The 21,396-nt window shown below is 50.1% G+C and overlaps 8 protein-coding genes across 8 annotated transcripts; 3 read left to right on the top strand and 5 right to left on the bottom strand.

The window, feature by feature from the left end:
- Window positions 1-41: 41 nt before the first annotated feature.
- K444DRAFT_114046 (uncharacterized protein) lies at window positions 42-3,944 on the bottom strand. The gene is made up of 2 exons (XM_024870346.1): window positions 3,595-3,944; window positions 42-3,521 (listed from the first exon to the last, which is right to left on the bottom strand). The coding sequence occupies exons 1-2, from the start codon at window positions 3,741-3,743 to the stop codon at window positions 302-304; spliced, it is 3,369 nt and encodes a 1,122-aa protein (XP_024743254.1). The 5' UTR covers window positions 3,744-3,944; the 3' UTR covers window positions 42-301.
- Window positions 3,945-4,056: 112 nt separating this feature from the next.
- Window positions 4,057-4,887, bottom strand: K444DRAFT_606621 (dolichol phosphate-mannose biosynthesis regulatory). The gene is made up of 4 exons (XM_024879029.1): window positions 4,799-4,887; window positions 4,771-4,773; window positions 4,652-4,733; window positions 4,057-4,602 (listed from the first exon to the last, which is right to left on the bottom strand). Coding segments are annotated over exons 2-4 (270 nt in total). The 5' UTR covers window position 4,773; window positions 4,799-4,887; the 3' UTR covers window positions 4,057-4,416.
- Window positions 4,888-5,019: 132 nt separating this feature from the next.
- K444DRAFT_551296 (MIF4G-domain-containing protein) lies at window positions 5,020-7,365 on the top strand. Its single transcript, XM_024876536.1, has one exon. It carries the CDS (start codon window positions 5,082-5,084, stop codon window positions 7,227-7,229), a length of 2,148 nt encoding a protein of 715 aa, XP_024743252.1. The 5' UTR covers window positions 5,020-5,081; the 3' UTR covers window positions 7,230-7,365.
- Window positions 7,366-8,283: 918 nt separating this feature from the next.
- Window positions 8,284-10,889, top strand: K444DRAFT_113990 (uncharacterized protein). Its single transcript, XM_024870345.1, has 4 exons — window positions 8,284-8,353; window positions 8,432-8,846; window positions 8,906-9,177; window positions 9,267-10,889. Exons 2-4 carry the CDS (start codon window positions 8,552-8,554, stop codon window positions 10,653-10,655), a joined length of 1,956 nt encoding a protein of 651 aa, XP_024743251.1. The 5' UTR covers window positions 8,284-8,353; window positions 8,432-8,551; the 3' UTR covers window positions 10,656-10,889.
- A 634-nt stretch (window positions 10,890-11,523) lies between these two features.
- Window positions 11,524-12,107, top strand: K444DRAFT_113980 (uncharacterized protein). Its single transcript, XM_024870344.1, has one exon. The coding sequence runs from the start codon at window positions 11,652-11,654 to the stop codon at window positions 11,862-11,864; it is 213 nt and encodes a 70-aa protein (XP_024743250.1). The 5' UTR covers window positions 11,524-11,651; the 3' UTR covers window positions 11,865-12,107.
- Window positions 12,108-12,153: 46 nt separating this feature from the next.
- K444DRAFT_623859 (uncharacterized protein) lies at window positions 12,154-13,576 on the bottom strand (the record flags this gene model as incomplete). The annotated part of the gene is made up of 4 exons (XM_024882331.1): window positions 12,154-12,281; window positions 12,400-12,622; window positions 12,682-13,444; window positions 13,563-13,576. The coding sequence occupies 4 exons, from the start codon at window positions 13,574-13,576 to the stop codon at window positions 12,154-12,156; spliced, it is 1,128 nt and encodes a 375-aa protein (XP_024743249.1).
- A 1,636-nt stretch (window positions 13,577-15,212) lies between these two features.
- Window positions 15,213-17,277, bottom strand: K444DRAFT_606617 (uncharacterized protein). The gene has a single exon (XM_024879028.1). The coding sequence runs from the start codon at window positions 17,078-17,080 to the stop codon at window positions 15,398-15,400; it is 1,683 nt and encodes a 560-aa protein (XP_024743248.1). The 5' UTR covers window positions 17,081-17,277; the 3' UTR covers window positions 15,213-15,397.
- Window positions 17,278-19,284: 2,007 nt separating this feature from the next.
- K444DRAFT_623857 (4-nitrophenylphosphatase-like protein) lies at window positions 19,285-20,363 on the bottom strand (the record flags this gene model as incomplete). Its single annotated transcript, XM_024882330.1, has 4 exons — window positions 19,285-20,039; window positions 20,090-20,158; window positions 20,209-20,230; window positions 20,295-20,363. The coding sequence occupies 4 exons, from the start codon at window positions 20,361-20,363 to the stop codon at window positions 19,285-19,287; spliced, it is 915 nt and encodes a 304-aa protein (XP_024743247.1).
- Between the last annotated feature and the right edge of the window lie 1,033 nt (window positions 20,364-21,396).

Raw genomic sequence — 21,396 nt, 5'->3', positions numbered from 1 at the left:
CTATCAAAAAGTTCATACCTCATTTAGTTTGGTATCTCGATTGTAGCTGCATGCCCTACCCCTCCCTCCCCCCAAGTCGCACCCGCTCCAACGCCAACTCCTCATGCGAAAAATAGTACCCAAACCGTTTCAAAAGCAAGAATCAACGTGTTGACCCGTTGAGGTGGCCATCGAAGGTTCATGTAAGCAGGGTCAAACTCCACCAGATGCCCCAAAGCACCCATATTCTATCGTCGATGCTATGTTCAAAAAGAGTGTATAATGAGAGAGTGGCGAAGCGTATCCTGTTCCAAGGCGACAATTACACTCTCTGGCTGGCGAAGTCAAGCACATCACAATCATCTTCGAAGAACCCCTCTTCGTCAACATCTCCGGAATTTTCGCCAGCACGTGAAACAGCCTTACGTCTTCTTGTGGTAATCACGATCTGCTCCATCTCCTCGGTGCTATCCGTGACCCTCAAGACGCGTTCTATTGCTGACGAGGGGAGTGCGCGGTGATCCGCAGAATCGTCCACATCATCATCTGGGTTGTGTGGAGGTCCTACATCAAGTTTAGTGATTTTGATGCGTCTACCGAAAGCCCAAGCACCTGTGGATTTGCTGCAGGATGAAGATTTCACCTCATCTGCCAACCCAGGCGGAGAAAGGAGAGCGGACACAGAAGGTGAAGGCAGAGGAGCCTCCTCGTGCGAATAAACGTGCAGCCCCACGCGTCGATCAGTATGGAATGGCTGGTATGGAGCATTCGATTCGATCTCCGCCTGAGGAATGGATGATTCTGTTCCACGCAACTGGGGCGCGGGAGATGGCGAGTGTCCCGTCTTCCAACGAGACTCCTCGATATCTCTTTCGGTGAGCTCGAGGTCACTAACTTGATTCAGGTCGCGCGTAATTTCTGGCGCGAACTTGAAATCAAGTAGATTCGGAATACGATATTCAACGTATCTGGCGCCTCTCGAGGCTTTCTGTTTGTCCACCGGGCGATCCGCTCTTCTGTTCTTGATAGAATAAAACCGGACAATCCCACCTGCTACCGCCATGACAGAATCGTTTCTCTTCCCATTGAGTAGTAAGATGCACGCTCTGCTGGGAACGGCCGTGCTGTTAGGGAGATACAGCTTCGTGTGCCCGGATTTGCGCATTTCGTTCATCTTCCCTGTTGCCGCTCCAACAGATCTACTAATTCCAGCAGCCAGGGCTTGTGTGCCATGTCCCGCCTGAGCTGTTACAGCTTTGGCAGACAGGCCAACGCTGCTTCGACGTCGGCGGCTCACGAGAGGTTGCGCTGCAGTCCACAGAGAACTGACTGCGCTCGACGCCAATCCAGTAGCGGTAAGGGGTGGATTGGCAATTTCACCGGCGCCGTCATCTGACTTCTGAGCTGGACCTCTTCGACGTTGTGGAGGCCATGTGAAAGCACTGGCTGGGAGGTCAAGTATATGAACAGTCCCTGGTTCCGTAACCATCGCCGCACGCTCCCCATGAGGGGACGTCCACACAACATCAACAATCCTAGCGATGGTCATCCTCGAGAATTGGGCGATCTGTCGAACATGAGGGCCTGGAAACCCCCCGCCTTGAACTCCCGCCTTCAAGAACGATGCCTTCGCGTATTGGATGCGCATCAGGTCCCAAACTGATTGCACATCGCCCTTGCTACTTGCTGTAAATAAGGCTAGGCCACTTGGAGCAAAAGACAAAAAGCTGCATCCATGAGGAACTTTGAACGTTGCTAAGGGATGTGGGGATGATGCCGTTGATGAACTGTGTTGAGCAAGAGATTCCAAGTCGAGAATCGATATCAGGCCGGGATCTTTCGAAACGAGAGGTGCTGGAGTTGGTAACCCATGGGTAGGAGGGAACTGCTGTCCCATATTTGTCCGGACGTTCGAGTGGGCTTGGTACTGGTCTCCATTTGACTGTTGATTTGACGAAGACTTGTTCCTATAGTTGTTCCAGGCATGAATCCCCCAGTCCGTTACCAGATTTCCCGCTTCAATAAACTTTTGTGTTCCTATCTGGACAATTTGCTTCATCATGCTCTCTCCACCAGGAGTTTCAACCATGCAGTTCACGCCTGGTAGTTGCGGGGGAGCATAAGCATTCAACCCATGAACTCTTGCCGTGGAAACGGCACTGGGAACAGCCGCACGAAGGGAGACTTGTGATGACGGTGCTGGTGGGCAGTAAGCTAACCAGCGGCCACTGAGTGACAGTATGGAGGCTTTGTATTGTTTGCGCACCGAGATAGGATCGGTCGATGGCCAGTCACCATCGACCAAACCGTTTGGGCCTACAGGGTCAAGTGTAACCCCGTGTTGCACGGTGGTCCAAATTTTGCCAATGCACCTGAACAGCTCTGACGAAGCAGAGTCGGCTATTGTTTGACGGAAGATCCAAGTTTCTCCAGTCGTACCAGAAGCTACAACGATGGTACCGCTCTCTGCACGAATGGTTAACGCTCCGACCGGAGGTGGCGCCACAAACAAAGGACTAGTTGTTGGAATTGCCAGGTGAATTTTGGGAACGGAGAGCAAAGTTGCAACATGTTGTTTTGTGCGAAGCGAATAAACCTCTACCGAGGTTTGATAGTATTCGATTGGGTCATTGTCATTCATGGACGGCCCAGGCATTCTTGGTGATCCTCGAGCACTGCCATTTTGAGATACGGAGATAGCTTCCGAGGGAGGTGTTCCATCATCACCACTTGACACTTCACTGGATGCCCAGATTGGCCCATGGACAACGGCAACTATCAACGGAGCGTGTTTGGAGCCAGTCCCCGGGATTCTCCACGGCAGTATTTTGGCGTTGTAAACCCCACCTCGTAGCCCATCAATACTGGATGTCTTATGCAATCCTCTCCTTGAGACTGCATAGATATTTATACCCCCTTCGTATCCGGTCACGACGACATTCTCAGTTGATTTCGACTGTGAAGATGTTGGCAGACTGTCGAAACCACAGTAAAACCCTTTATCCCCGGGAACCAGTCCGGGAGTTGGAGGGGAGAGCATCAGGTTAGCATCGACACCATAGAAGTGGGGTTGAGGTTGGTGCGGTAGTGGAGGGTGTTGCGCATATCGGGGGTGTTGTGAATACATCGAGCTTCGACGAGCAGCGTAGGAGGATATTTGCGATCGGTGCTCATCAAAGCCTTGTGTGTAGTTACCGTCAAGTTGATAGCTTAGAGGTCTTCTTCGGCTTGAGGGTGGGGATGCTGATGAAATATGGCCGTTGGAAACTCCTCTATCTCTTATTGCCCAACCTTCATATGAAGAAGGTAGGTACGGTGCGGGAGGACTCTCCTCCCCAAGGTTTATCAGATTGGAGGGGGAGCTCGAAAACGCAGGGATATTCTTTGCCCATTCGTTTGTGCTCTGGGAAGAGGATCGGTCTAATGCTGCGGAGGACAAAGCATCCAGTACGGGGGATGTGATGGGATTCCCATTCGAAGGGGAAGCAACTGGCTTCATCTCTGGTGACTGAACTCGAGTAGATTGAGCAAACGGTTTATTCCTATCCACAGTCAGTCACCCGCCATTCATGGGACAGGGCTTAGATCGTGGAAAGTGTAAGAGGGAAGACTCACTTCGTCACCGATACCCCGCCTCCACCACTGTCTTTCCCCGTTCCATTATTTTTTCTGCTACTCTTCGTCCCAGTCGACAATATCTTCTGAGACAGCTTGCTGGCTTGTATATTATTACTCGAGATGTTGTTGTTCTGTTGATCCGGCATTCAAATGGCGACTTGGTCTCACAGCGGGCGGTCGCGATGACGGGTCGCGGCAATGTCCCAGTTCCACTGCAGGAAGGTGCGCGAGCAGCTGAAGCGGAAAGCTCGAAATGTATCTATCGTTCGGCTGAAATGGTCTCACGATCGGGAGGGGTTTCTGCAATGTTTCCGGAGTTTTGTTACAGCTCTTTATAAAGAGCTTCGTAGTTGTTGATGGGAGTGGAGGGGCAGCTTTCTGACTGCAACCGGCGAGAGTGATGAGCCTGATTCGCTGAGAGCTCCAAAGGAATTATGCACTGCACAAGCTGGGGATTTCCTGATTACGTATCTGCAAGGTACGGCAAAGTCGTACAATTGGCTTTTGCACATTAATCCGATCAGATCAGCAGATCAAATGTAGATCTTATGGCGGACCGTCCTTGGATACGATGTTTTGCTACAAGAGCTCATGGAGCATTGCGACTACAATGTGTTTTGCCGCTATCAAGAAGCCGCCTGGGTATATTTCGAACATCTGCGCTGGACAATACCCATCCCACATTCCTGCAAGGTGTCCCCTTTCGTGATTGCCTGCCACCTAAGTTTACTCTCACGCTATGACGGGCAATTGACGCTTCCACGAGCTCTTCCAGCAAGACAACAGCCAAGACTCCAATCCTACACTATCAAGTCTACCTTATGCCTTCTTCTTTCCAGCAGCCTTTGCTTTCGCCGCCTTCTTCCGGTTGCTTCGAATCATCACCGCGCTTAAGAACGATCCCACCACCGCACAGCCAAGCAGAATGAGGATAACAGGGATACGGATAGCCCAGACTCGGGGCGGGAACATATTTTGTAACGGGTGATCCGAGTCGACGAAAGGCTGGAATGACAATTAGTTCTTAATCTTCAGAGACTATGGAAAGGCTTGCCATCAAGAGCGTCCATATGGTGTAATAGAGAAAGACGACTGAAGCAGCGACAAGCATCGCGAGTCCAACGAGTTTATCGAGCTGGCCTGTGTTAGCAGCGTATTTTGACAGGAAGCCCGATGGAGTTGCCATTCCAGGACTTACCATCGTTACAAACAGGCTAGGAAGGAGTGTGATGGAGCAGACGCAAATGACTGAAAGTTTTAAAGCCACAGTCGTTGAAATGTGAAGCTGGCTCTCTTGAACCCAAGCAAAAGTTATTGCCAGCGAAACACAGAACGCAACCTGGTGGATGACTCAGCGAGGCAGCTAAACCTTGTTTTAAGCGTGATACGCTAAAGTGAATTTCACGTTGATGTTGACAGCCTCACGAAACTTTCATTCTTCCTACCTTGATCTCTGAATTCGCGCCGACGTCACTATCGCAAAGATGGAGGTCGCGCGAGGCAAGACTGAGGATGAGAAACAGGCGGCGGCAAAAGCTGAGTACGAGAAGCTTTTGACCATGCGATCTGGTGGCACCTACATCCCACCCGCCCGACTACGAGCCCTTCAGTCCCAGATCACCGACAAGACCAGCAAGGAATACCAGCGCATGGCATGGGAAGCTTTGAAGAAGTCGATCAACGGTTTAATCAACAAAGTCAACGTCTCGAATATCAAGCACATCGTTCCGGAGCTTTTTGGCGAGAACTTAATCAGAGGTCGAGGACTCTTTTGCCGATCCATTATGAAGGCGCAGGCTGCCAGTTTGCCCTTCACACCAATATACGCAGCGATGGCGGCTATTGTGAATACCAAGCTCCCGAACGTGGGCGAGCTCCTCCTGAAGCGGCTCATCGTTCAGTTCAAGAAGGGATTTAAGAGGAATGACAAAGCTGTATGCCTTTCTGCGACAACCTTCATTGCTCATCTATGCAACCAACAAGTGGCCAGCGAGGTCGTTGCGGCACAAGTACTTCTGCTTCTTCTTCACAAACCAACAGATGACAGCGTGGAGATTGCTGTTGGGTTGACAAGGGAGGTCGGGCAACACCTGGAGGAGATGAACCAAGCCATTGCCTTAGCCGTCTTCGACCAATTTCGGAGCATTCTACACGAGGCTGATATCGACAAGAGGGTGCAATATATGATTGAGGTTCTGTTCCAGGTTCGGAAAGACAAGTACAAGGACAATCCTGCCATCAAAGAGGAACTAGACTTGGTGGAGGAAGAAGATCAAATCACCCATGTCATTGCCTTGGATGACGAAATCGATGTGGAAGATGGTCTGAATATTTTCAAATTTGATCCACAGTGGGAGGAGAACGAAGAGGAATATAGAAAGACGAAGGCGGAAATCCTTGGGGAGGGTAGTGGTGAGGAAGGCGACGAGGACGATAGTGATGATAGCGAAGACAACGAAGAGAGACAAGAAGAGAAGGTATTGGAGATTAAAGATCAGAGCAATACAGATCTTGTCGCCCTCCGAAAAACGATATACCTGACAATTATGTCCAGCATCGATCCGGAAGAATGTTGCCACAAGTTGATGAAAGTCCAACTTCCCGCTGGCTTAGAGCCCGAGCTTCCTTCTATGATCATCGAATGCTGCTCGCAGGAGAAGACGTATTCAAAGTTCTATGGCCTCATCGGTGAGAGGTTTGCCAAGATCAACCGTCTTTGGACCCAGCTTTTCGAGGATTCCTTCGCCAAATATTATGACACTATCCATCGATACGAAACAAACAGACTGCGAAACATTGCGCGCTTCTTTGGCCATCTCATTAGCTCCGATGCCATTGGATGGCACGTCATGTCTGTCATTCATCTGAATGAGGAGGAAACGACTTCTAGCAGTCGCATTTTCATTAAAATTCTCTTTCAAGATCTCTCGGAGGCCATGGGCATGAAGAAATTGCAAGATCGCCTAAAGGAAGACCTTCTCCGACCCTACTTTGAAGGACTCTTTCCTCATGATAACCCCCGCAATACAAGATTCTCCATCAACTACTTCACTTCTATCGGCATGGGAGCTGTTACCGAGGAGATGCGAGAATATCTTCAAAATATTCCGAAACCCGCGTTACCAGCGCCGGTGCCTGAGGATTCGGACTCCGAGTCAGAGAGCTCAGTATCAAGTTATTCGTCGCGCAGTGGCTCGTCTTACTCGAGATCGCCAAATCGTGGCCGCAAGCGTTCATTATCAAGATCAAGATCACGATCCAGTTCTCGCTCACCATCTCGGTCGATCTCCAGGCCAAGACTGAGACGTTCAAATCGTTCAAGATCTCGATCAAGCTTGGGACGCTCGACTCGCTCAAGATCTCGATCAGACTCCCGTTCAAAGATTGGACGTTCAACTCGTGCGAGACTGCCCTTAAGATCTCGGTCTACATCGCGAACACCACCTAGAAGGATTGGAAGAGAGAGACAGAGAGGCCGGAGTCTGACGAGATCAATGTCACGCTCGGTTACGCCGCCGCGAAGAGCAACACGTCGGGATAGTCGGTCACCGTCACGAAGCGGCGGAAAGAGAAGGCGTGTTGATAGCGAATCGATGTCTCCTCTGCCTAAAAGGGGCAGGCGATATAGCTGAGAATAGATTTGTAAGTTATGAAATGGGGGTTTGTCGGCACCAGCCAAGCATTGCTGGAGTCTAATTAACACAATCGAATGGCCTAGCGTTGTTTCTACGAGTATAACTCCGTGACCGCTGAAAAATCCACTGCTACAGTATCTGTCTGTTCCTCGCGGCCTTCGTCATGTGACAGAAGCCTCACCGTGACGGGTGACACACACAACTGACTCAGCAGGAGACATTGGCGTGAATGAGATTCATTCGCTGGGAACGCGGAATGGGCTGGGTCACTCGTCGCCTCTCAATCAGCAAAAGTGATGCCCATCACGCGGAAGTGCCCGTGAGTAATCAGCAAGCGCTGCTCCACCGCCGATGAGAAAGTCCAGCGCCAGTTTCCAAAACCCGGGATGGCAGCAGTCATGTCCAGGTCATTTCCAGTAGCGCGAGCCACCAAGCCAATACCCCACCAACCAACGAGAGGGTGTTTGCACCGACGTTGGAAACAAAATGGATTGAATGGAAGGAATCGACCCTTCACAAATGGGTCGCGATGCACCCATCGTCCCATCCCCTTCTGCGCGTCGGGACCGGCGCGCGAAAGTGGCCTTTGGCTGCTCCTATTCGGGCAGCATTTCCTCATTAGTAAGCATCCATGCCTGTTCAATGCTCTCCACTAGTGGCCTTGTGGAGGATGACAAAAGGTTTGATCCTGGTGATCCACAGCACCGGCCCTCATGCAAAGGTAAAAGAGTCCGCAAGATGACACGCCCACGAAATCAACGCCAATTGGAGAATTCACTCGGCAAGGCACGCGGTTCCGTGCCGATGTGCTTCGCGGGCCCGCTGCGAGGTCAATTATTATTAACGTTAATTCAGCCATGAGCTGGACCGGCTCACTTCGCGCCAGCAAATCAAGCTCCCTCTTTCTCCTAACTCCTCCTTACCCCTACATTGATCGCCATGGGAGCGCGACCACAGGAGCTATGTAATAGAGCCTGGAGTACCGAGTGCTCAATGCCCTTTACCCAGAGAAAAGAGACTTAGTCGATGCGGCGCATAGCAGTTATACACCTCTGATCACCCTCTGCTCTGTCTCATGGTGTCCCGACGACCGTGACCACAGGACGTCCTGCGCATGGTGTGTAAGCAGCTCCCTCTTGTCGAGCACCCTCCCACGCTCTCTGATCGTCTTGTGTACTGACAGGCCGTTAATTGCGCAGATTCTCTCAGGTCTTGCGCCTTGTAAGATACGAAGGCCAAAATTTCCTGCGGGACCCAAGGCCGGATGGCTGGGCAGCTCAATACTCCCTCCGAAAGACATAGGCTCTGGCAGCGTGGTGATGGATGCCCGGGAGCGAGAGAAGTCCCAGTCACGTCGGCCGAGCATTAAACGACCTTGGGAGGAGGACAACGTCTTGCCAGAAGCGGGCAACACCTCTTTTGGAGCAACATTACCCCCAATCGATCCCCTACAGTGTCGCAGAACATCAACCTCCAGGCAAGCAGAAGCTGGAGGCAATTTTCGTAATATATACCACCCAGACAGCCAGGAAGTCGGGGCGAAGAGGGCCAGATACGAGGGGGGAAATGATTACATTGCCTTTTCAGAGGGGAAGGTCCAATCCCAAGCATCTCGTAAGTCAAGCAGGAACCCCGCAATCGCCGCCCAAATTCTGATTCCCTTACCAATCTAGAACTATATAATCCGAATCAGAGCTCTTTTGGCCCACCCGGTTTCCAAGAGCGGCAAGGCGGGGAACCCGCAAATGCTCAAGATACCGCCATTCTGTGTCGACGATGCAGGAGGCTGACCACACAGATTCAAGATTTAGAGCTCGAGGCTTGTGAGAAGTGCGAAAGCAATCCGGAGCTAGCCCTTGTCACCCAAAAGGCTGCAGCTGCGCTGACTCATCTGGCCAATACTCTTGTTTCTGGTATCTCGTCCGCTCGTCGCGGTGTCATTCGTGTGAGTCTGTCGGGATCATGCAGCCCTTCCCCCCCCCCCTCCCTCCCTGGTGAGATGGTGGATTCTTGCTGAACATACAATAAAATCAGACCCCTGAGGAATTTCAAGTTAGCTCGGCCGACTGTCCTCCAATTGCACAGTACGGGTTGAGACACACCCTCAACTGGTTACTTGGCAGAATCAACCACATTAATGGCCTAGCGGACCAGTTCGTACAGAATGTGCCGTCAGAATTCTCACCTACTTTTGACAAAAAGTTTACTGGGCCTGGCCAGAGCATTGAAGATGGTCTTCCCAGCATCATGAAGCGCCGCATCATTACCGAATCTGATGAGGCTCCCACAGACAGGAGCGACAATGCTGAGCCCCTCTCTGACGCAAGGATGTACACGAGGCAGAGGTCTATTGCAACAACGATGATGGGCAACGAGGAATCGCCATCACGATCCCAGAATGAATATCATCATACTTCGCAGTCCTCATTAGGTGGGCCAAGCCGCCGGGGATCTTTTATGAATCCCCCACCAGCACCCAACCGCCAACTCCCTTCGCCGCCTGGGCGGTCCCTCCCATCTCCAACATCAATCAACTTTCCTTCTCCGTCCGCTGGACCCTATGGAGTTGCCCAACCTCTCAACTTGCCTACGCCATCAAATCTACATCATCAATCACCGCCAAGTGGCTACTTGCCACCGATTGGAGCTGCACATCGGACCGACGCCATCCAAGCTCATTCTGCAGCCCTCCAGCATGAAGTATCTGTTCAGAAGATTGCTCTATCATCCCTCCAGGGTGAGCATGATAAGCTCCTAGCTGCCTTTTCCCGCTCTCAGACTCGTGCCAGTGCGTTGGAGAAGAAACACGCCGTCTCCGATAGCGAGATCATCAGCCTGTCGGAAGAGAAGATGCGGTTGCAAACTCAGGTCATCGAGTTGGAGCGCGATGTCGAAGAATTATCGCGCACGAGGGATGAATGTCGCCAGGCTGGAGTGCAAGAGGCTGCTCAGTACGTGGAGATTGTCAAAAAAGCAAGTCAACTGGAAGAACTCGCGGCTGAAGAGCGAAAGAGTTGGAGCAAGATGAAGGCTGAAATGGAGCAAACAATCGAGGCACTAAGGGCTGAGGCCACCGCATCAGATGTGGCACTACACAGCGCAGCCCTGCTTCCTCTCACCCAAATCATTGACGACGTTGATACGCCAGCGTCATCTGTCGAGGCCCAGATGGACCTCAAGATAGAACCCACGGCAGATACCGTACCTACATCATACCCGAAGGAGTTCCTACAGGAATCTAACGAAGGACTCAAAGAAGAGATTCGTCGGTTGCGATCTCGGTGTGCAGAAGTGGAATCTGCACTGCGCGTTGTCAGAGATGACAGCCGTAAGATGGAAGGAATAATAGAGGCTCTAGGCTTAGCCGGGAAGTCGATCTTGGAACGATCTGATAGAGCACTTGGAAGCGTGACCGAGGCTTAAGAGCCAGTTGGCTCTGGGCCACCAGAGAGGTTCCTACCGCATACATCTAATAAGCGTCTAATCATTGCAGGCGTTCGAATTAGGTTGGACATCCGAAGGGAACGTTTTGTGGGTTTTAAAAATATCGCGCCTCCCCAGGCCGCTCAAGCTAGCTTGGAGATGTTCTTACCCTCTGCTCTGTGAAAGGAGACGGGCAATCAATTATAATTTCGGAGGTGCACCTAGCATTTCTGACTGGATCTTGAGGCACAAGACTCTCGGGACCACCTTGCACACAGTGATTGAGTGAGGCGTGTATCCACGTCGGTGTACATGGGGAGATTTCCTACAGGCTCGCCAAATGCTGTGCAAGGATCAACGCAAGGTCCATGCCCGCAGGCCACGACTCCCATCCAAGATCTCCGACACTCTTCAAACTTCGCATCTCCGAGTCTTCAGGCAAAGGTGGCGTGAGAAATCGCGTGAGGTCAGGGCTCTAGGACAGAATGATTCAAAACAATTTCATTGTCGTCGCAAATCATTAGCGTCATCTGCTCCCCAAAACAGGGCAAGGCCCGCCCGCAATAGCGGATAGCAGTCACGGCCCTCGACTCTCTGAAACGCAGAGACGTCGCGGTTTTGAAGGAAGGGCACTCGTTAAGCCTCATAGTCCAAAAATAACACTCATATAATCGTTTTGGAGCCCCAAAGCTGGGAAAGGAGCCTGCAATCAATGTGTCTTTCGGACGTCGTTGCTCCATTGCTGTCGTTTGTTTTCAGGTCCGCCAAAGTTCGAGCGTGCATCTGTCGTCTGTTGAGCGGATTTACTTTCTCTTCGATTCTATACTATAATTTATGCACGTCACTCTTGTTGCACGATATCATCGTTGTAGTCGAAGTCTATATTGAAAGGAACTCCCTCCTCGTTCCATAAACAACCTGTCAGCAACGGTATCTTGCCGGAAGATCGGCATCCCGAATACAACCTACCTCAGCTCACACCTAACATCTGTCAATATGGGTCAAGCATTTTCGGGACCCAACGCCTTCAAATTCTTCGGCTTCACACCAGCAGCGACGGCTGTTCTACAAAGAAGTCCGCTCCTCCTCGTTATCCTCGTTGTCGTCCTCGTTGTGTGTATAGGTCTGGGTCTGCTGGCCTGGTACATACATTATGTCACAAACATCCCATATCGGAAGCCTAAAGAGGTGAAGGGAGCGAAGAAATAAGGACGGGGTAGTGTCACGGGGTTGACGAGTCGAAATGGATTTTGGGAGGTCAATCCAGGATGGATATTGGCAACGAAAGGACTATTTCCGATATACCTTCACGGTCCCACGGCTGGACGCCTAGAGTGAGATGTGCAGGACACCCCTTGCTGGGTATTTATTTTTGGGAGGTTATTGTGTGAAATATTTTGGGGGGTTTTGGATCGACTCTTACATTCTCGAGAGAATGCTGTTTATATTAGCCTTCCGCGCGCATTCAAAGTCAATGTGCAATACAAATTTGAGAAATTCATTTGAAGTCATTTGTGCAATTCAATTCGGCTGTGTGTGCTGCTAAAGCATCGCTGTTGTGTGAAGTGTGAAATCGCTCCGCTGTCTCTGTCCATATGCAAGCTCTGCAAGCCCTGAATATCCACGCTGAATACAGTTCACATAGTGGAATGTCTGCATTGCTCTTAAGCATTAGATAGCTCCTAGCTTCTTGCTCAATGCTGCAGTGCGGGAAACAAGTGACCGGTCAAGCTCTCAAACCGACGTTCAAGCGTTTCGAGTCCCGGTTCAGCGAGCATGCGTGTCGCCTGAAACTCCGCAAAGAAGCGATGAAGTCTCGCCATCTCAATCTCGAGGATCTCGGCAGCAATTGTCGTCGATGCGCAAAGCTCTGCAGTGGAGCCTTTGGTGAGCAGACCAAGTCGTGTAGTTGCGGGCTGGTGATAGATTGATTCTGGGACCTCTTGTGTTTTAGGTTCAAGTACGTTCTGTAAGAGGAATTGTTAGCCCCTTGGTTGTTTACTTTCGTCGTTGCTTGGATGCTTACCCGACCTCCCATGCCTCCGGCTCCGACCTCTTGGACCAGAACTCCGCGTGGGATGTGGGGAAGTTGCCACAAGGCGTAAGCCAGGTGGTCTCCGGTCCTCTCATACTTCTTATCGCATCCAGCCTCTGCAATTGCAAAGTGAACAGAAGTTCTCTCCGGTGGTTGTCCTCCAATCACGTCGGCGCCCATGACAACGATGAGTTCCTCAATATTCTTGAGCTGCTTGAACCACGTAGAGTGGCCTCCAGCGAGAACGGCACCGTAGAAGCATACTCTGTTCAAGGCAAGGCAACGGCATTTCTCGAACCAAACTGGTTGCTTGGCATTGGTCAACAACTGCTTTCCACTCTCAATGTCCGTGTTGAAGTAAAGAGTGTCACGGTCCCAGTTGATCAAGGCGCCGGTGAATTCAACCCCATAGCGGACAGCGTCGAAAACCTTGAGGCCAGACTCGCGAGACACGTGGCACGTGCTAAGAACGGCGGGAGACGAAGTGTGGGATTTTGGCTTGAAGGACATGGATGAAATGATGACTTCGATGACGCGAGGATCAGTGCCATGGGCGGCGTAGCCCCAGATCTCGCTGCGAAGTTCGAAGGGGAGATTGGGGAAGAGCGTGAAGCTTTGGAGTGGGGTCATTGCTGTTGCTGGGAAGGATACACCAGCAATCGTAGTTTCGTGGACGGTGTCTGATGCTTGCTTCTCCATTTTCATGGACGTGGACAAGGTCGGAACACCTTCTGAGTTGAATGCCACCCACGGACTAGAGGAAGGGATTAGAATTAAGAGATTGAGATAAAAAGGCGAGGGTCAGCAACAGCCAAATTCACCTTTTGCTTGCAAAGGCGATAGATTCAGGTCGATACGAGGAAGACGTTTACAATGTCGGGTGCATTATGAGGAAGTTGAGATTGAAAAACCACCTCGCACGGAAATCAAGTTATACTCGTATTATTGTACATTAGATAGATATTTTGATGCTTCCATGAAGTTCCTCTGTGTTCAGCTAGTCAAGACCTCAAAAGCACTCCTTCATGAAAAAACTACCTCCACATCCATTTGGCCCGCCCAAAATTGTTTCTTCCCTTAGCCGATTAGCCTACCTCCATACATCACCAGAAGTCCACTCTTCCCAACCGGCATAGCTAGTGTGTTCACTCTCCGCTGCACTCTGTATCCTCAACTTCTCTGGCCACGGGAAGGGTTTCGTCCTTAATGCACATGCATGTTACTGCTCTTGCATCTGGCCTGCCCTTTAAACACCCTTTCTCTAGGATTCTGTCCCTATGACTTGAAGATGACGAATCTCTGGAGCTGTACAAGATCCGCTATATGGGGCACTCTCTTGATTGGGTGTTTGCAGGAGTATTTGCGCCAGAGAGAATGGACAAGGCCTCTCTAGCTGCTCGAAATATTTCAATGGCGGCAGACCAGCCCGAACGTCCCAAATGTCCACGATCAGTTGGCGGCAATGTCGAGATAAATTCTGCTCACGAAATCCGCTTCGATACTCATCCAACCTTCCCGGAGGAAAGTATACGATGTCCCGAGACCAGTCAACACTAAGTTCCGTGAAGCTTTCGGCAAAGAAGAAAGGCTTGTAAGCTTTTGCAGCAATCTGACGTGACTCGAGTTATAAACGTATGCCAGGAGCTGGAGTGTTTAAGCTGATTGGCCAATCGCCATCATAGTCCTGATATCCTATCCAAGCTATCTCGATGATTCGAGGTTCTCCAACAACCAGGGACCATATTTCGTGACGTGGCTCAATTGATAGCTTGCTGCAGGCAGTGAACTTCTTATCTCAAGCCTCAGGCGACTTGGACGCCTTGAACGGAGACTCTCCCAATGTAGATAGCTGAGCTGGGGAGAGCATGTCTTGGTCGGGTACTGTCTTCGAATAATTTGCGCCAGCATCGACTCCTTGATTTTACGTGTCTTCTGGGGACATTGAGGAAGTAGCATCTCTTTCGGTGACAGATTTGTCGGTAGATTCCATTGTTGAAGATCAAGTTGCGTCCGCGAGGTTGCTGGATAGGGAGGTTGTGGCGAAGATGGGAACTGCATACAGCGTGTGGTGGTGAAACTGACCAAATCGAATGCTGAAAAAAAGCGGTGAGAGAGTGGCTGGTCTCATTTGCCTTGAGAGCGAATCTTTTCACGCCAAACGCGAATTTGTGCGACGAAATAGCAATCGAGAAAGAATTGACGGTAATCTCGAGGTTGAGGCGCCCAAGATGGTCTGACACGTATGGACGTCACCCTTGTCTTGCAGGCGTTGACGCTGGGTGAATGAGGGTTGAGGTTAGGGGGTTCCTTCCCCTGACCAAACTCGCTTATGGAAGCGAACCCCAAGATTAGCGTAACAAACCGCCATACTCATCATCATCATGAGCATATTTCACCGAGCGAGGCTACAGGCCGAAGACAATATCGAAATTGCTCTCTCTATTCTCTGGATGTTGTTCTTACAAGGACCCAGTCCGGTCCTCTCTTATTGTGCCAAAGAATTGAGGAAATTGGACGCTATTCGGGAGATCCGTTGCAACTGTGAGACTCCTCCGAACTCGTTGTCCTAAGCAGCGACAGACATTATTTTCCGCCAAATTATAGACGTTGTAATTGGAGGGAAATTCCATGTATTCTTATGTTGACCGTGAAATCTATGTAGCCGAATGTAAAGTCTCCTTAAGCATCACCGTTCACCAACGTCTCCTCAACTACTTCCATTCAAAGCTTTTGACTTCTCCTCGGCTGCTTCAGTCCTACATCGCTCACACATGCACCATCCGCCCAAACTTCCCTGGGCCCACTCTCTCCGGTCTTGAACCTTCAAGTCAATATCGCAGTAATGACTCAATATCTCCTCGCCAGCCTGGATCCCGCCCGGTAAACCACCTATCCTCTTCTCCCTGCACCAAAGCTTCATTCTTCCTCCCCATTCCCACTGCACATTCGGATTGCAGTCATGGTTGGCCAGACACCATAGTGGATGGACAGCAGCAACCTCTGGATGTCCATTCCGCTTGTTCACACGAGCTGATGCGGTACCCCTGAATTTGCTATACAACGTATTGAAGATCCAGAGATCATAATCAGCAAGCGAGGCGAAGATATCAATGTCCATTTTTTCCAAGACGTGGAGAGGCCCAGAGATGTTGTATTGGAACGAGAAAGGAAGCGTCCAAACAGGAGGTGGTGGGGCATTAGGTGATAGAGGAACAGCATTTGCAGAGCTTGGGAGGAAATCACCCCAGATATACTTCACCTCGACTAGCTCAAGGGGGTGGACCTCTTGAGTGGCAGCCATAGCTAGAGATCTGGACAGGAGAAGCAGATAGAGAGCGAAGGGCTTTTCTTTTGGGTCTGGATCCTTTGCAATAGTATCAATGTCCTTATCACAGACCGCTGGGTGATATGCCTCTTGCGCTCGTCTCAGGCAGTCTTCATTGCAGAACATGATATCTTCGCATTCCGGGCACCCCACGACCTCAGTATTTTCGTTCAGAGGGGGTAATTCCGAGCTGCATGCGTCGCACAAAGATTCCTTTAGGCGGTTGTTGGCTGCAAGAAGGGAGAACTCGTGGAGCACCGCCTCGCCTGGCTTGATATCAGCCTTCGCGAACAGCCCAAGCTGCTTATTTGTAGGTATGATGCCGTAGCCATCCGTGTTACTTGCAGATTCGAGCAGGGTAGGTAACTCGGTGACCCTCACTTCGCAGTTCGGAGCTGCCTCCGCGAGCTGGCCATTCAGGAAGTTCAGCGTTTCCTGTGAAAACCGGTTTGGTTCATGGTCGTTCCATGGATATATTTCCCTGCGAACCAATCCGATGTCTGGGAGCTCATTGATATCCACTTCGTCGACCTTCAGTCTCCTCTTCGCCATCTTCTCGATGTATTCCTTAGCCTGCAAAAGCTCCTCATCCTCCGGCCCTGCCGCCAGGCCCCTGCTGCAAAACGCGAAAGCACTCTTCAGACAGCCGCACAGCAGCAGGCTGATGGCGAGGCTGCGATAACATCGTAATGATGCTATCTGTGCGACTTGCCAGGTTCTTTGGTCTTGGTCTCCGTCTATGGTCAAAGCCTCTACCCCACCAGCGAGATCTGCGTGGGCCGTCCCTGGTCTTCGAAGCAGCGGGGGAAGGCCGTCAGCGGCACGCAAGCGTAAGGTTTGCAGGGCCTCCTCGTGGTATTCGAACCCTTCATTGACACATTCGTCACAGAGCAGAAGTGCTCTGTAGCTGTCTCCCGCGGCTAGGTCAGGATAGCCCAGTTCCGAGTGTATCGCTGCGCGCTCGAGATATGCGATCAAATCATAAGGGAGTCGGAAAAGTCCTTCTGTTAGGATGCGTCTTTTTTCCAGCAGGTGTATCGTTTCGTCATCCGAATCGCTGTCCATGGTATTGTGACATGACTGAAAGTTTTAAGAAGTTTGACAAAACATTTATTTTTTGCAAGTGCTCGCCTCTTTTCTTCGCCGATCAACTCACGGCTTCGTTCCTCGCAACCCGGAGCGTTTGCTCCTTGCCTGCTGTGATTGGCTCCGGAGCTGCTGCTAATGCGATATAAAGTGTCATCTATCAATGTTGGGTCCCATCTTTCAAGAATCTTGTAAGGATCGAGCCCAAGGAAACCTAAGATTACATGCAGCTTCAAGTGAGCTTAGCCGGACAAGGCCCAACTTTTCTTGGAATCGTCCCTCCGGGGTCTTCCCAATCCACCATCAATTAACCCAAAACAGTCTTAATCAGACTGGGAGACAGAGCAATGAGAGAAGCTTAAGGAGGGTATATTACTTAATATGGAAGACGATATTACTGTTCTAGAGGTCTGGAATTCCACAGTTCACTGCGTTCACGTGCTTTTTACGCATGGATTACTCGTTTTACGCGTGTTTTAATGCAAAATAATAACGCCCGGAGCGTTATTATTATATAATTATGGCCTGCGAAGACTCAGCACCTCCTCGTGGTGCAGGCCGTCAACCTGAATCTCTTAGGAGTTCAGGGCTAAGACTGAGTCACGAGCAAACGCAGGGAGAATTTCCTTTACTGCCCGATCCGGTTTCACGCAAGCCAGCGGTATAGCGCCTCTACGGGAGCTCAAACTTCTACTCGACGAGACTCACGATCACGATATCGACTCCGATTCTTCCTCTCTCGCTCGATCTACTATATACTTGGGGGAGATATATCTACGGGAACGGCGAGGGAAATCGAGGTGGACACCGTGGCCTTTCCGACTCTCTCAACTCACTCTCGGACTAGCTATACGGTGAAGGAATCCTCCTGCAGAGACAGGCCCGAGGACTCGGTATTTCCACGGATATAAGGGGGGGTATAGGGTATTGAGAGGATAGGGGGAGGGGTCGGGCTTGGATATTTGGGTCGTGGGAGGACTTGGGTAGAAGGAGAAATGGTCTGGTGGCCACCCCACCTGTCCGGGGAGGTCACAGTTACAAGGCAGTTTGGTTATGCACAGAGAGTAGCCATAGGCCACGCAATAGCAAGAAATGCTTTCTAAGGCAAGGGCACTGTAATACCGCGGGATTAAGGACCCCGGGCTATTTAGAAGGGAGTCTTTTTGCCCCTTGTGGTTTTTGGCTCTGTTTTAAATAGGACTTTGAGTTCTGAGGAACGTCCTTAGCTTAGCACGTCCTCATACCCTTCGGGAGGTCTCTCGGACGTAAATTAATACTACTACTACTACTACTACTACTACTACTACTATTATATAATTATTATATTACAAATTCACACATCCTTATTTCAAGACCCTGCTTAATGACCTTGTTTTCTGTATCTTTTGAGGTAGCTTCCAAGGAGGGAAGCTGACCAAAAAGTGTTCCCAGATTTTGCTATTCAAAGAAGCTTAGCAGTGGAATCGGTGGGGAGAGTTTGCAAACCCTCAATTGTCCTAGAATCTGTTGAACAATGGAATTTTTCTGTGAGTTATTATTATTGTTCGTACTTTTCCAGAAGAGACTTGGTGGGAATGTTTTACATCATAAAGTTGCTTCCGTATTTGGGTCCCATCCTGAACATCAATCTCGACTTCCGAATTGTGTCATTTTCTTCATCAAACACGTTTCCCCTCCTTCCCCGTAATTCTCCAACAAGTCCGGTCAATGCTTCCAGCGTACCTTAAACGATTATGTTTGCAATCTCGGTAGAAAGGCTAGCAGGACCTCCACAATCTATTTTTCATTCGAGTTTCTTCGTAATCCATAAGTCCCTTCTGAGAATTGATATCCAGATATGGCACATCCTGCCCGCCCATAATAAAGTTGGACCAGACCCCTTTTGATCACTCGACTAACTACAAGCGCATCGATCATGGTTCATGACTCGAACTCTCACCCCACCTTATAGGCCGGTGTCAGATAACAATGAATACTATGGCTTGACGGCATGCGTAATGTCTTTCGACCGGGAGAGTTCCTCTGTACAATGTTGATTGTCGTCTATACTTCTAAAATATGGTCTAGAACAGCCCAAGAAGTAGCCTGACCGGTAGGTTCCTCACGCATCCACGTCTAGCGGGACCCCCAAAGGACCGAGAGTGGGATATTTGTATGCACAGAAGCGCAGACCCCTCATTCTCTTATCCCCTCAAGTCACTCAACTTCTCTACGTAATAGGCTGGGATGGCTGGAGCTCCTTCAGCCTCCCACTCATCTTTCTTGCTCACACCAGTCAGGACCGCCAATGTTCCTCCAAGCTTACCCTCTATTCCGAATCTGATATCGGTATCTAAGCGATCTCCAACCATGCAGGTTCTCTTGCGGTCAAACTGGAACTTTCCCTCTATTGAGTCCATCATAGCTTGGCTTGGTTTTCCAAGAGCTGTTGGTTGTTGTCTGGTCATATTGATAAGTGGTATCGAGATAGAACCTGCGCCTGGGAAGAATGTGTGGTTGGAAGGAAGTGTGCTGTCGGTATTGGTGACCAGAAATTTGGCACCTCGAGCCAGATAATGATACGCATGTGATAGCTTTAGGTAGTTGACGTGGAAATCCAAGCCTGCCAGCACAATCCCAACATTGTCGTCCAGAAGTGACCCGTCCGCAATCCCTTTGTAGTCTTCGGGCGTGATATCTCTCCTGTATGATGGGTCTGTTCCTCCGATAAACTCGATACCTTCCGATTTAAGCTCCGTCTCAATCCCGCTTTCTCCCAGTACATATACTTTGTTCTTTGGTGGGGGAACCTTCAATATCCGAGCGATGTAAATTGCGGAGGAGTATGCGGATGCGAAGATTTCGTCGACACTGCTAGGTATTCCCATCGACGTGAGTTTCTTCTGATAATCGGCTCGGGATTTAGTTGAGTTGTTGGTAACAAAAACAACTTGCTTGCCTCGAAGATGTCAGCGAGTTCTCCACCGGCAGGACGGGAATTGGCCATACCTTTGGATCTCAACAACTCCAGCGTCTCAACCGTCCCAGGGAATAGGTGGTCTCCGGACCATAGGACGCCTGACAACCGTTAGATTTCAATCTCTATATCTGAGGACCTAGAAGCCTACCATCACAGTCAAGCAGGAAGACCTGAACCCCATGTCAGTTTGAGCTTGTAGGGATGCCTTGAAACATCCTGGACGGACTAACGCACGTCGAATTTATCAAGGAATTCATTTATGGAAGCTTGATCTCCGGAGAGATACTTGGGAAGTTGTACCATCTTGTTTGCTTGGATCGAAAATTTTATATGAAGAAAATGTTGACGTCCTCAAACGTGCCGGGATTTGGCGGGATCCTGTCCGGCACGTGCTGTGTTCCAAACCTCATCCATCGGAAACGTGAGGGTTCTGCACCTTGCCTCGAGGAGTTGCAACACGGCATCTACTCGGACAAACTACTGCACAGCAAAGTCAGTAGTGCCATCTATTACTCTTGTTGGCGATTGACACCACAGGATTGCGTGATCTCAAAGGACGTCAGGTAGGACCCTACGTCCACTTCAACTTCCATTGCATGTGGGCCACAAACACCAAAAAAGGAGGATAGTGGTACATTAGGAACAATATTCATTTGTGATCTCCTTCCAGCTGTTCTCGTTACCTTCATAGTGAATACCTAGATGTTTTGTCTTCAATGTTCGAAGAAGTTCTGATACATTGAGAACCCGCCGTCGTCCAGCTCCTGGCCCAGTAAGTGAATCATCCCTCGAGCTCTTGCACATCCACTCAATGTTCGAAGTTCCTCTGGAGCAGTGAGGCTTATTTTGGCTCTCTTGATGTCAAAAGAGAAAATCGAAACCATGAGACATGAAAGGAACACACCACTGCCTCTCACCTATATCCTTATCGTCGCTGGACAAAAAAATTCAGTCGCCTTCATATCACGTGATGTCAATATTCACGCCACCAAACAAAGCTCCTTCAGGAGATGGGGACAGACAGGTAGAGGGCACACAGAACAGTTTACATAGCCTGAAGGGTTTTAGCATAAGACGCAAGGTCTTCCTTGCTTGTACTTTATCAATGTCCGCCAAACTTCACCAGACCGGATTTTCCATCCGACGTCAAGAGAAAATGATATTTTTGACTCTATACCCAAAATCCCAGTCCTTTGGCCAGCCCGCAACTTGAGAGAAATATGGCCTTATGTTTTATGGAGTCAGAGCCTACGTTCACTACTGCAGGCTCCCTCAATGCATGTTAAAGGCCGCGGTCCGAATCGGCAGCAAAATATCATATATCAGATAAAACGCT

Source organism: Hyaloscypha bicolor (genome assembly GCF_002865645.1).
Source record: "Hyaloscypha bicolor E unplaced genomic scaffold K444scaffold_13, whole genome shotgun sequence".
NCBI classification, from domain to species: domain Eukaryota; kingdom Fungi; phylum Ascomycota; class Leotiomycetes; order Helotiales; family Hyaloscyphaceae; genus Hyaloscypha; species Hyaloscypha bicolor.
This window is presented reverse-complemented; position numbering and strand designations above follow the sequence as displayed.